Genomic DNA, 12,628 nt, shown 5'->3' with positions numbered 1-12,628 from the left:
ATATTTAGTTTGGACTTACCCAGAAAAACATGCTGTATCCGAGGAACAAATGCAAAAATAATGTAAAACAAGGAAGTATGCAAAGCAACGGCAAATTTTTATTCAAAATTTTGACTCCTCAATGTGCGCTGTATGTTGAATACAGAATAATCTTGTTTCTCTTCAACAATGCTGTTTGCGTGTTGAAATTAAAATTGTTATAACGTCATGGTTCATTGTACAAACAGCAGTGTACTCACCAATGTACAATGTTCAATGTACAAACACAAACCACATGTGTGTTTGTTCAGTGGTCGTACAGACTGCAGGCACTCTGTACAAGAAAGAAATAAGTAGAAAATAACAGTTGTGTTGTCTATTTAACATATACAGAAATAGGCGGTTTACACCCCTGCTTCACACTTCCCTTTCCAAGGTTGGCATGCAAAGATTGAAAAGTGAAATAGCAGAGGAAGAAACAAAGACACCCATTGAGTGGGAGTCAGAGTGGGGACTCTACGTTCTATTCCACCACCATGAGGCTAGGTGTGAACACGTCTACTAACAGGTATAAACTACTATGTTAGGATTGATCACACCTCTAATATATATATATATATATATATATATATATATATATATATATATATATATATTTATTTCGTATTTGAGAACTGTATGAATTGAACTGTGAATTGTAATCACGGGTCAGATCTTAGACAATAAAATTCAAGTATGAAATATTTGGCAAGGAAAGTGTTGGAAAATCATTTGTTGATCTCATAAGTGTGATGTTAGAGAGAACATACTGAATCTTTAAGATCCTTGTAAAACATGAATTACAAAGAAGCCCAGGTGACACGTTAATAGTGATCTTTATTTGAGAGTTTACCATGCAAAATACTATCAATGCACATAGAATGTAGTTTAAGACAAAACAAATATTCATTCAATTATGAGAAACCAGATAGGCAGGTTGGTTGATTAGAATCATCTAGTTTCATCCAATTTTGGATACAAGAATTAACCCATTTAGAAAACATTAGTTTGGAGTGAGTATTATCTTTGCAATGAAAAAAAAGACCTCTTTAAAAGGCCTAAAATCTGAGACCAATGTTGAGGATTTATGTTAAACACCCATAAAATCAATTAAAAATTGGACAGAAAACGTATGTATTATATATAGTCAAGAAGAAAAATGTAAATCATTAAACTGGTAATCATAGGTGGCTGAGAGCTGTACTCTTAAACCACAATCTTAGATCCTGCTCTCACCCCAACCCCCCACACACACACACAGCATTCAATCATTTAAAAACTAAAATGTCCCACAAAACATATAAAATCTCAAATCGCTATGAATGTTTATTACCACAAGCTAATTGAAAGTACACAAAGAAATTTGTAATGAGATGAGTTGATAAAAATGGTTGAGACCAAATCCAGAGGCCTTATGTCTCCAAGGGTTCGGGCTCATCAGCTGCTCATCAGCTGCTCATCAGCTGTTCAGCAGCTCGGCGGACGATCAACTAGTGATGAAAAGCAACGTCAGAGTTATACAGCTCAATACGGAGTCATTATGTAGATATTTTAACAGCTTTTACCAAACTACTAGTCTTCTTCTGCGCTTCCCTTCAGTCCTTTATAGTGGTTCTTCACCTTATCAAGCTCCTCTGAAACATCTAAAAAAAGCACAACCATCAAGTTCACAGTTAATCATACGATTGGAAATTCGCTGACAAACATTTTGTATTTTTAGAGATTATCATGTTTTCATTTTGTGGCCTTTACCTGGGATTGAGTAACCGTCTGTCTTGAGCGACAGCTCGATTGATTCCTGCATTGTGCTTTTCAGGTCCTTCAGGATGTCGTTCTAAATTATTATAAATATCTTCATCACTCACAGAAAATATGTATTTCAGACACTAACGACTAAATAATGTAAAGGGTGAAGTGTGGCGTGCACCGTTTTAGTGCAAAAGCATTATCAAAAAAGATGCATATTCCACTTTCTATGATGACCAAGAATTGTAGATTAAGATTAAGTATCAAAACAAGTTTAAAATTTGTATGTATCATGTTACAAACCATCAAGTCTCCCAGCTGGTTCAACATGATGTCTTTAGCATTCTTGAACATGTTTTTTGAATCATGAACGTGCTTCTTCATCGTTTCCCTGATGTTTCTCAGCAAGTTAGTTCCTCTAATTCCTTTTGCATCTACAATAAAACAGAAACCGTTTGTCAATGCAATAAATACGAATTACATTAGGCACAATCATAGTAAATAATGTGCGTACTGACTTTTATCGTACCGTCATAGCATTTCTGCATTGATTCCTCAACTGTTGTCATCAGACTGCTGTAGATCCTTTTCTTGCGGTCGCGGATGATTTCGATGAGCTTCTTCTTCATCTTAATTTCCTGAGAGAAAGAATATGAAAAGATCCACATATTTTGAATACAATCAAGATAATATAAAAATAAGGCTCCTTTTGTGTCTCCTCTCTTCTCACCCTTCTACTTTGGCCTTTCTGACCTGCACTTACAGCTACACAGTGGACTAATGGTACACTTCTCTTCCTTTACCTCTGCATTGAGAAACTCCAGTTGAAGTTCCACATCTTTGTACTCTGGATTCATTTTCATCCTCTTTGTGTCAAGTGAAAACGAATTGAGTTTTCCGTTGAATGGTCCACAATTGACTTCATTTCTGAAACATGTTAACAAGTTGAAATGTTTCATGAACAGCATTGAGAAGATTGTATTTCAATAAAGTAATACAAATGTATGTATTATATCACATAACTGTTATTACTGCATAACTGTTCATTCCAGGGATAGTTTGTACAACCAGCCTGCACAGGGTTTATGTCTTTATTAAGTTATTTCTTACGGGAAGGTCTCCTTGAATTTCTCATCGATGCTCTCAGTCAGGTATGAAGATAACGCCATGTTCAGGTTTTTTTGTTTCCTCTTTTTTTGATTTTTGTTTGTTTTTGCTTTGTAGATGCCGTTGTGCTTTACTAAAGACTTCAGTGTCATGTGGAAACCACTTCCTGACCTTCTCTGAAACAAAACAGAAAGAAAATAATATTTTAACAATGTAGTGTACATCAACCATTATAATGATGTATTAATAATGATGTAGTAATAATTATGTAGTTATAATTTATATACTTACAGGATATATCACCGACTCCAAGACTTTTACACAGGAACGTTCAGATTTCTCAACTCCGTCACTGAGGCACTTTTCAAAAGCCTGGTAAGTTTCTTCCATTTGTTTATGGACTTTCTCAAATTCATCTCTCATCTTTTTTTCAAGGATTGTGCACACATCTTCCTTCATATCAGCCTGGAATAAACAACAACATATTCAGCATTCAAAGCAATGAAACCATATTGTTACTTAATTTTGAGTAAAATTACTTTTGTTCCGAAGCAAAAGAATTTGATCTTACCCGTCCTCTGCGGCTGGCCCCTTGAATCAGAGAAAGGATCCCGAGGGCTCCGGACAAGTAGTTCAACGTCTCTTTGTGACAGTCATTGAGCTCCTGCAGGAACTCCTGAAGTTTGGGTATTTCTGTAAAAAAAAGTGTCAGTTTGCAAATTTAATTATTAATTCATTTGTTTTGTTACAGGAAAGTAAATCAAAATGTGCTCATACTTCATTTACCAGTTTGTTCTTTATTTAGATATTTCTGGTTTAGAAACTCTACAGAGCTCACTGTGAAGACTTTGAAAATTTCCTCACTGAAGTGTTCCTGAAAAGAAAACGTTTTTGTTTTAAGTTAAGCTTACAGCTGTAGACAAGTAGTGATACATTTTCTGTCATACAACAATACTCACCTTAACCTCCTTTAGTTGGTTAAATTCTTTCTTCACTTCTTTTTTTGCTTGAAGGTTTCTTTTCAAGATGAAATCACGAATACCAACTTCTGAACTAAATGAAAACGTTCCCATTAATTTCCACCTCAAACTGTTTTTGGAGAATTGAAACCTTAAATTCACCTTATTTTCCGCATCCAAAATAAAAGTCTAAAATATCTCTATTCAACCTGTAACTGTAACTATCGAATCAACCATTCAATCACTTTATTTTAAAGTTATGTGGTCTTTTTACATATATATATATATATATATATATATGTATGTGTGTACTCTTGACCTCTTAAACCACTTACGTATCGTCTGCATCTGAATGACGATCACACTGTGTGCAGATGAAGTGAATCTGATTACACTGGCCACCATTTCCCATGTAGCTGCAGGCATCTTTCAGGATATCCCAGGCTTCTTTGTCTGATGCTGCTCGATTAATGTCAGCCACGATCCAGATAGTGGAACAACTTCCAATGACCTGAACGGATATGACAACAAGTTTATCATGATGGTTATCAGCACTTTGTAATAATACAAAGTCACCGTTTGCAGACAACACAGTAACACACAATGAAAAGCATTTCATGTTATAAATTACCATTTTCCAGATCTTGTCTCTGCTCTTGTTAGTGTCCCCATTTCCAGGAAGATCCACGAGTGTGACATGCTTAAGAAGATGAGCGTTTGGCACCCTGATGGTCACACACTTCACTAGTGGCCAATACCACCTCCTTACGCCTTTATCTTCTGCGTCATCTGGGTTGGTTCTTGTGTATCTGATTAATTGTTCAGGTAGCTCTTTGGCCTGCAATAAACAGTAAAATCAAATCCATTCAGGCAAATTCACTTATAACCACAGACTCAAACTTCAAACTGCTTTACTAATTGTAAAAAAATAAATAAATGAAAAACCCTATCATTGAAACAATAGAAGCAAAAGCAAACTTTTGGTGACCACATAAATATTAAAGCAGAAGTGAATATAAAAGTTTCGGTAAAACAATTAAAATAAAATAATCAATGATTAGATTTTGATAGTGCCTTAGATTATTGGATATAATAAGTGTTTAGGGAGAGTTAATCTTATGCACACTATGAGTGTGCATAAGATTAAGGTCACTAACTTAGTGACCTCTCCCTGAACTGTGTATCCTTTCTCTCGCATAAACTTAGGGACCTACATTCTTGACCAAACTTATTTACAAATGTACTGTTTTATTGTATTTTATCTGTCCTTCAAACAATGATCGTCTATGGGCACACTAAGAAGTGGGGGGAGGGGGGAGTGAAAATGAAGTGTGTATTCCTTCACACCTGTTCCCCTTTTCTTCAGTTCTTCTCATTGGGCAACACAAACCTCTCTGATGTATATTAAAGTTTCTCTCAAACCAAGAAGCTTGGTCAGATCGTTCTGCTCCTCGAGGGAGAAGGATATATGTTTATCATTGTAGCATTTGGCAGCTTCGATGTTTTCCATGTTGACCTTTATTAGGATTTGAATTTTGACCATTGGCAGCCTCCAGTTTGATGAATAACTTTACATGAGAAAGAGATGAGAGCAATGATTCCATATCCTTCACCAAGGACACCAAAGCCAATCACCTCGGTTTTGTTTTGATTTAGCAAAATACTATATCAAAACCATTGATTTTTCAACGTAGTGAAAAAGTGAGGGATAAGTACTGATCAATGTGGTACTCTAAAAGGTCATACTTTCAGACCGGGAGCTGTTGGATTTAAACATGAAGTACCGGCTGGAAACAAAATGATTGATGATTTAATCCAAGACTTCAATTAATCTCAATGTAATATTTTGGGTGTTGTTAAAACAGTTATATACACTGTACATTTATTTAAATATTGGTACACAAACTTATTAATGATTATGAAAGGTACATTTTATGTGGATTTGCAGTAATGGAGGACAGGCGCATGAAGAACACTCTTTAAGAAGAAAGAATCACATTCTGATTTTATTTTTACATTTGTCAAACTACGGTCAGTCACAACAAAAGGCTTTTTATGAATTAATACAGAATGTTTAGTCTTACTTCATCAGCTGTAAAAATCTTCTTCTTGGAAAGGAGAAATTCTGGAATCTCTTTGAAATATTTTTCATCCATGAGGGCATCAGGAGATTTTTCTTTCCAGTCTTCTCCATACAAGGCTGACAGCTTTTCAACAATGTCCCTGTATTCTGAGTCATCTTCCTCATCTTCCCGCTGAAAGTTTTTTGAGAACCACAACTCATCTTCCCACTCCTAAATGAAATAGAAAAAAAAAACACATTTAAATTAAATGGCATGCTGTGTAATCAACACCTGTATTTATAAAGCCACATCATCCCTTTTAAAATAGGTAAAATAGCTTTAAGTAAACAAACATACTCAGCTCATTTTACCTCTTTTGTAATAAACTCAATGATCGCCTCGTAGTTTGAGTTCTGCATGTTAGCCTCCACTTTAATCGAGACTGATGTACAGGCACTGATGCTTCCAGAGGGCAAGAACTTCTTCAATCCAACGACGGCATTTATCAAAGAGCTCTTTCCAGCTCCGGTTTTGCCGAAGACACCAACCACCTCCCTCTTGTCGGTCTTCAAATCATGGATTTTTCTCCTGTTGTGCACAAGTGTGGGTTATTTTTTTATTCCAAAAATAGAAAAACACTGAAACAATGTGTCAAAATCAGAAATAGATCCATCTAGGAACAGGCCTCCACAGCATATTGTACCTTCTTCATGTCACGGTTTGGGTTTGTTTCCTGTTTTATTTTGTAGTTTTCTGCCTCTTGTGTCCCTGGGTAACTTCACTTCCTACCCTGTCCTGTGATTGTCTGCCGTGTCTGATTGGACACAGGTGGAAACAATCACCTGCACCTTCCCAGTGGATTTAAGCCCTGTGTGTCTTTTGTCATTTGTCGCGTCATACTGAATTTCTCGTGAGTTCCTTGTCCCTGCCCGTCTTTTTGCCCTTTGGATTTGACGATTAAAGTTTTTTTGTTCGAACTCTGCATTTGGGTCCCGCCTCCACCTACCACCCTCCTGACACTTCAGTAGAATTACAGTAATCTTGTCAATTTTTGGTAAATTTGTAAATACTTTTTTCCCCCCCATAGAAAACTAGGATTACCGCCTCATGACTGAATCCCTCAGAAAAACAGTCAAGTTATAGTTTACATTCAATATTTTCCAAAATCTCATTCCTTCATTTTATCCTGATAAATATTTGTCTGAAATTGTCAAAATATGACCAACTAGTCCTAATCAGTTCATCCTTGAGTCCAAGTGAATATTTGTGGAGCAGATTTCCTTCAAAACATTTGTGAAAATGGACATACTTACGGACAGCGGGTCTAACCAATGATGGCTGAAGATGAAGTCTTAAATCTCGAGCGTAACCAAGCCAATATGGAAATCTAGTACACTTATTTCTTACCTCAGGAAGTTGTTCAAATTGTTGCCTTGGTGAGGTATTTTCTTTAGGACACATCCCATTATCTCTTTCACATCAGCCAGTATGATTTCGTCTGTCAGAGTGAATATAAATAACTATTCAGCAGGAACCATAAACAAGTAAATTGAACAAACTGTAATCCACAATGAGGGGAGAAGCTAAGCGTAAAATGAACTTTCTCTGCCAGGTCCATTTAGGATGCTCCAGAGTGGATTATCAGGATCCTACCTTGGTATATTATCAAGGATAAACCCTGCTCTGGCTCTTAAGACATCATACAGTTAAAGGCCACATGTCCTTTACATTGAAGCATAGCATAGTTGCTATAGATACCTGCATGTGTGTGTTGACTGATTGGGGTTGTCTGGTAAGATTACATAGGGCAGCATAGTTTGTCACCAAGATGTAGAAACAGACATTTGCTGTGTGAGTAAACTATGTAAAAATGTTATTACATAGAAATATTAACCCCTTTGGTAAGTTGGAGGTTGTCCTTGTTTGGAAAGTATTATAAATACCTGAGTAGGATCTTGGTCCTTTGCCAAGGCATTGTTTCTTTGTAGGTGATTGCTGTTGATTGGACTCGCCCTGAAGATCAGACTTTCTCTTACCTTATTGGGGATTTTTGGTTATGTGGGTGAAAAAAAAAAGTTAACGTTACATCCACCTCTCACAATATTAAAACTGTCACAAACAGGGTGTAGGCAGAGGCAGGACCCAAACGCAGACTTAACAAAAATACTTATAATCATTTGACTAATCATCAAAATCAAAAAATGCCAAGGGGCAAAAAACGCAGACAGGGAACAGGTGAGGCATTCAGGGTTGAAAATTGATACATTTAGGGGTTGAACAATCAATATCGCGACAAAGGACACATGACACACAGGGCTTAAATACACTGGGAGGTGCAGGTGATTGGACACAGGCGGAAACAATCACAGGGGCTGACAGGACAAGGCAGGAAGTGAAGTTAACCCAGGGACACAAGGGGCAGGAAACTACAAAATAAAACATAAAAAAAGGTTACGGTGCCGGCTGCAGGTTACGGGATGCCGGGCACGACGGTGCCGGCTGCAGGTTACGGAATGCCGGGCACGACGGTGCCGGCTGCAGGTTACAGGAACCCGGGCACGACGGTGCCGACTGATGGTCACGGGGAGCCGGGCACGGGGAGCTGGGCACAGGCCCCACCAGAACCAGCCAGAACCCCTCCCTTCGAGGGCTAGATTCCAGACGGCCCTCAAAACACCAAATGGGGGGTGGTAGAGGACCATGGGACAGGAGGATGGGGGCCTTAGTCAGGGAGCCGGCACTGGAGGAGTAGGGGGAACGAGCCGCACTGGAGGAGTCGGGGGAACGAGTCGTGAAGCCGGCACCGGCCCAGGGTAGAGGGAGTAGCTGGCCTGGAGGTGGGCGGCCAGTTCAAGCCCCCGCTCACAGCGTGATCTGGCAACTGAAAACCAGGAGATGGCCTCCACCTCCGGAGGCAAAGTGGTGACTAGAGGGTGACCCGAACACCTTCCGGGGGCTCTGGGAGAGCCGCCTGCATCCGCCAGGAAGCCATCTGACGATCCAGGGCAAGCATTTTCCCCAAAACTGTCAGCCAACTGATTGCTGCGTGGCCCACCCAGAGCCAGACAGGTTCCTCAGAACTGGTTCCTGAGTCCTTGAGTGGTTGCGTCATTCTGTCACAAACAGGGTGTAGGCAGAGGAAGAACCCAAAAGCAGACTTGACAACAAAAATACTTTAATTGTCAAAATCTAAAAATTCCAAGGGGAAAAAAACACAGACAGGGCCCAGGAACAGGTAAGGCATTTAGCTTGATCGGTAAGGCATTTAGGGTTGAACAATCAATGACGCGACAAAGGACACATGACACAGAGGGCTTAAATACACTGGGAGGTGCAGGTGATTGGACACAGGTGCAAATCAGACAATCAGACAATCACAGGGGATGACAGGACAACGCAGGAAGCGAAGTAAACCCAGGGACACAAGGGGCAGGAAACTACAAAATAAAATAGGAAACAAACCCACACCGTGATAAAAACAAGGTCTCGATATAGTTTCTGAGTCAAAGCAAGAAGTTGAAAACTTCAATGAACACAACATATAATCAATAAGATAAAGTGCATCTCACCTTTATTACTTGTGCCACTAGTGGACGGAATGACCTTAACATGGACATTTGTGTTTTAATACCATACAATGAAAATATGATGTAAATATTCATAATAGATTCCTGAAACCTGAGTACTTTTTTCAACTTACTTGAGCAGATGCATCAGATGTATCTGGATTTACTGTGTTTTTCTCCTTGTAAATCCATAATAGCAAATAAATGTTAAAATTCAAGTACATGTTATTGTTAATGAAATATTATCAATTATGAGGTCATTAATTATGTGCTCCTAAATTATATAGAACGTATTTGTGTAAATTCTGTTTAGAGTACAGAACATTACCTTAAACAACTTCTCCTTGAATTTTGCCTGTGGTCCCACTTTCGGGATCAATTTGGCAATTTGTTGATCATCCAGACAGTAAAAACTTCCCATGTCAACTTCTTCTTCTGCAATCAAAATTTTTTGTTTAATCTCAGTCGAGCAAAAATAAATGATAAGATACAGACAAGCGGTTACTTGGCTTTTTGTAGAAATACATACATGTACTATAAACACTTGCACAAATGCATGAATAAATTCAAGCACTTCTAATGTAAATAAAAATCTTTAATATGATGTGTTTATTAAAAATCACACACTCATTATTAAAGAATGTCTATGCGTAAAGTATGATACTTAGAAGGATGTCAACAACAAGGAACAGCGAGCCTTAGGACAAAGTCAACACAGAAAGAGGCTCCAAGTTTTTATTACCCCACTATGAATGTAGGGAGTTTAGAAATGGGTACCGCAGTAAATCAAAATAGAGGCCATAACAGGTACCAAGTTGTACAAAGCAACACCTGCTTTTGTGAAAGCTACTAAATTTGTTATGGTCCGGCTCAAAGGCCATAACAAATAGAGCAAACCATGCTCCAGGGATTACCAGAAAAAGATGTTTATTCACCAAAGTAATTAACTAAACAAACAAAACACAGCAAAGGAAACCACCATTGTGCTGGGGACCAGGAGAAAACAAGCAGTCGTCACCCCCCCAGCGCAAACAATCAGAAAGGGGCAGGTTTTAATGCAATCTAGAGACAGTGGCCAGCTGCCTCTGATCTGCCTGATGGCCCCAGCTCCATCAGGAAGTTCACCCTGTAACAAAACATAGACAAAGACACACCCACAAATACCCTGGCAGCGGCCCTGGGGCGTCACAATTGAAACTACAAAATGGACAGTTATAATAAATCACCAGCATGTTTAACCAATAAGAGGTGACTACGCCTGTGTGATGAAAAAATGATAATGTGATGTTATCCTGTGTTTGTGGCACACAAGCTTATGCATCGTCAGCAAATGTTGGCAGACAGCTGTTAATATACTATGGACTGCTGAGGCTCATGTAGCCCTCGTTTCGGGAAATATACTGTATCACAACTATTTTTATTAAATATCTTTTATTCTAACTTTTTCATCTTGGATTCTTCTTCAAGGCTCCCCCTGGATGCCAGTGTTCTTATCCCTACCATAATAAATCCAAGGGGTCTTCCCTGTGTATGTAAAGTAAGACTGTGATGCTCTGATTTGTTGAAGTTAGAAATTGCCACTGAGCCTCTACTTGGATTCCCTTGCGAGAATAAACAGAAGAAGACAACTTATGGTTCAGAGACTATTTTTTCAAGTCTCAATTGAGAAAATCATCCAATAGTTGAATAATTCTGTAGATGTTTCAGTATTAGTAGGTCATATAAACAGTGTATAGAATGTGTTTCCTAAAAAAGAGGCACAGTAATACTTTACCTTTAAACTTTTCTATCCACTTGCAGAGACCCCATTCAGTTAATTTATCACGAACAAAATCATCCATGACCACCAACGGAAACTGCAAGTTAAGCAAAAAGTTTAAAATCAACCACTGCAACTTCAGAAAATCCCATTTCACTGAATGAAAATAATAAGTAATTTAACTGCTATTGGCAATCTCAAGGAATTATCCATAGAAAAGAGTTACAGGGGAAAGGAAGACTCTCTAGACATCTCAACGCTGATTGAACAAGAATTTTGCCAAAAAGCTACAAGTTTCTGGTAGGGTTGTGAGCGCAGCCTTCCAGCTGGCTCCTCCTCAACCATGGAGCCGATTAGTGTTATCACTCTTCAGTAATATTCCTTATAAATAATAAAGATCTGTCAATATGTTTCTCTGTCCTAAAGAGTTTATACTTTTTATCGAGTGGGAACAACTTCCATCCACAAATTATAGCGTGCGACGTTGCAGCCTTTAGTTTATTATTCACGATGAAGATCTTCCAGCTTTCAAACGGTCAATAAGAGTGTTTAACATTAAAGACACGATATACATTCTATGGTTTACCTGCAGCGAGAAGGTCAAAGATGTGGATCAATGCCGCTCCTCCAGCTTTGTCAAACTCCAGCGGGGATAAAACTCCCGTTGCTCTGCAAAATACTCCGACTCCACCCAAGAAATGAAACCTAAAGGGTTCTTGTTTGTGAAACTCCTCCCACGATGCATTTCCCGTTTGAATGATACATTTATTTTAAAAAAACGACTCCCTAAAAGGGAACGACGGTTTGATAAAGGGGCACAAGACAATAAATCTGGAAACCGGTTTCATTATAGAAAACCATTATGATATATTGAAATATGAAATCGCAGAAGAAATGTGCAAATGTAAGAAGTAAAGCATTCCCTCAAGAAGTGTAGTGGAGTTGGTAACTTAAAAAGGGAAAGAAATATCCCCCCAAATTGTACCAAACGTAATTTAAATACTTGATTTTTTTACTTTTATTTTGAAGTTGATTAAAAACTAGAAGATCATGATATTTGTATAGACATATACACAGAGCTAGTTTCATAAGAATATTGTTGGGAAAATAATTAAAATAATGGTTATGTATATATATTAGTGTGAAAAAATGTAACTTGATTAGTCGCATGATTTTCTGTGTGTGAAGTTTTGGGATTTTTTTTGCCTAAGCTATACAAAGGCATACATAAAAGAGAAATAGAGGGATATATATATATATATATATATATATATACATATATATATATATATATATATATATATATATATATATATATATATATATGTATATGCTCAGTGATGCCAGCTCATTTCCCTTTATCTGTGCTTAACCCAACTTAATTTAGTAGTTTCATATAACTCTTAGATA

General features: G+C 37.8%; 1 protein-coding gene across 1 annotated transcript; it reads right to left on the bottom strand.

The window, feature by feature from the left end:
* Positions 1 to 835: 835 nt before the first annotated feature.
* LOC144384533 (nuclear GTPase SLIP-GC-like) lies at positions 836 to 11,946 on the bottom strand. Its single transcript, XM_078083792.1, has 22 exons — positions 11,805 to 11,946; positions 11,234 to 11,315; positions 9,788 to 9,894; positions 9,594 to 9,638; positions 9,463 to 9,496; positions 7,837 to 7,929; positions 7,301 to 7,391; positions 6,265 to 6,481; positions 5,915 to 6,124; positions 4,462 to 4,668; positions 4,166 to 4,341; positions 3,831 to 3,924; positions 3,658 to 3,745; positions 3,443 to 3,564; positions 3,163 to 3,336; positions 2,875 to 3,047; positions 2,568 to 2,691; positions 2,294 to 2,402; positions 2,068 to 2,198; positions 1,771 to 1,852; positions 1,584 to 1,661; positions 836 to 1,508 (listed from the first exon to the last, which is right to left on the bottom strand). The coding sequence occupies exons 2-21, from the start codon at positions 11,298 to 11,300 to the stop codon at positions 1,591 to 1,593; spliced, it is 2,415 nt and encodes an 804-aa protein (XP_077939918.1). The 5' UTR covers positions 11,301 to 11,315; positions 11,805 to 11,946; the 3' UTR covers positions 836 to 1,508; positions 1,584 to 1,590.
* Between the last annotated feature and the right edge of the window lie 682 nt (positions 11,947 to 12,628).

This window comes from Gasterosteus aculeatus, chromosome 11 (assembly GCF_964276395.1).
Source record: "Gasterosteus aculeatus chromosome 11, fGasAcu3.hap1.1, whole genome shotgun sequence".
NCBI classification, from domain to species: domain Eukaryota; kingdom Metazoa; phylum Chordata; class Actinopteri; order Perciformes; family Gasterosteidae; genus Gasterosteus; species Gasterosteus aculeatus.
The sequence above is the reverse complement of the archived record's forward strand: the minus strand, read 5'-3'. Positions and strand labels throughout refer to the sequence as shown.

What these genes read in the sequence shown, in the direction of transcription:
- LOC144384533 (XM_078083792.1), bottom strand. Translation starts at nt 11,300, where the DNA reads ATGGATGATTTTGTTCGTGATAAATTAACTGAATGGGGTCTCTGCAAG. An exon ending in TTGAGTTTATTACAAAAGAG is followed by an intron (nt 6,125 to 6,264) that starts GTAAAATGAGCT and finishes TATTTCATTTAG; the next exon opens with GAGTGGGAAGATGAGTTGTG. An exon ending in TGGAGTTTCTCAATGCAGAG is followed by an intron (nt 2,403 to 2,567) that starts GTAAAGGAAGAG and finishes TCTTTCTCTCAG; the next exon opens with GAAATTAAGATGAAGAAGAA.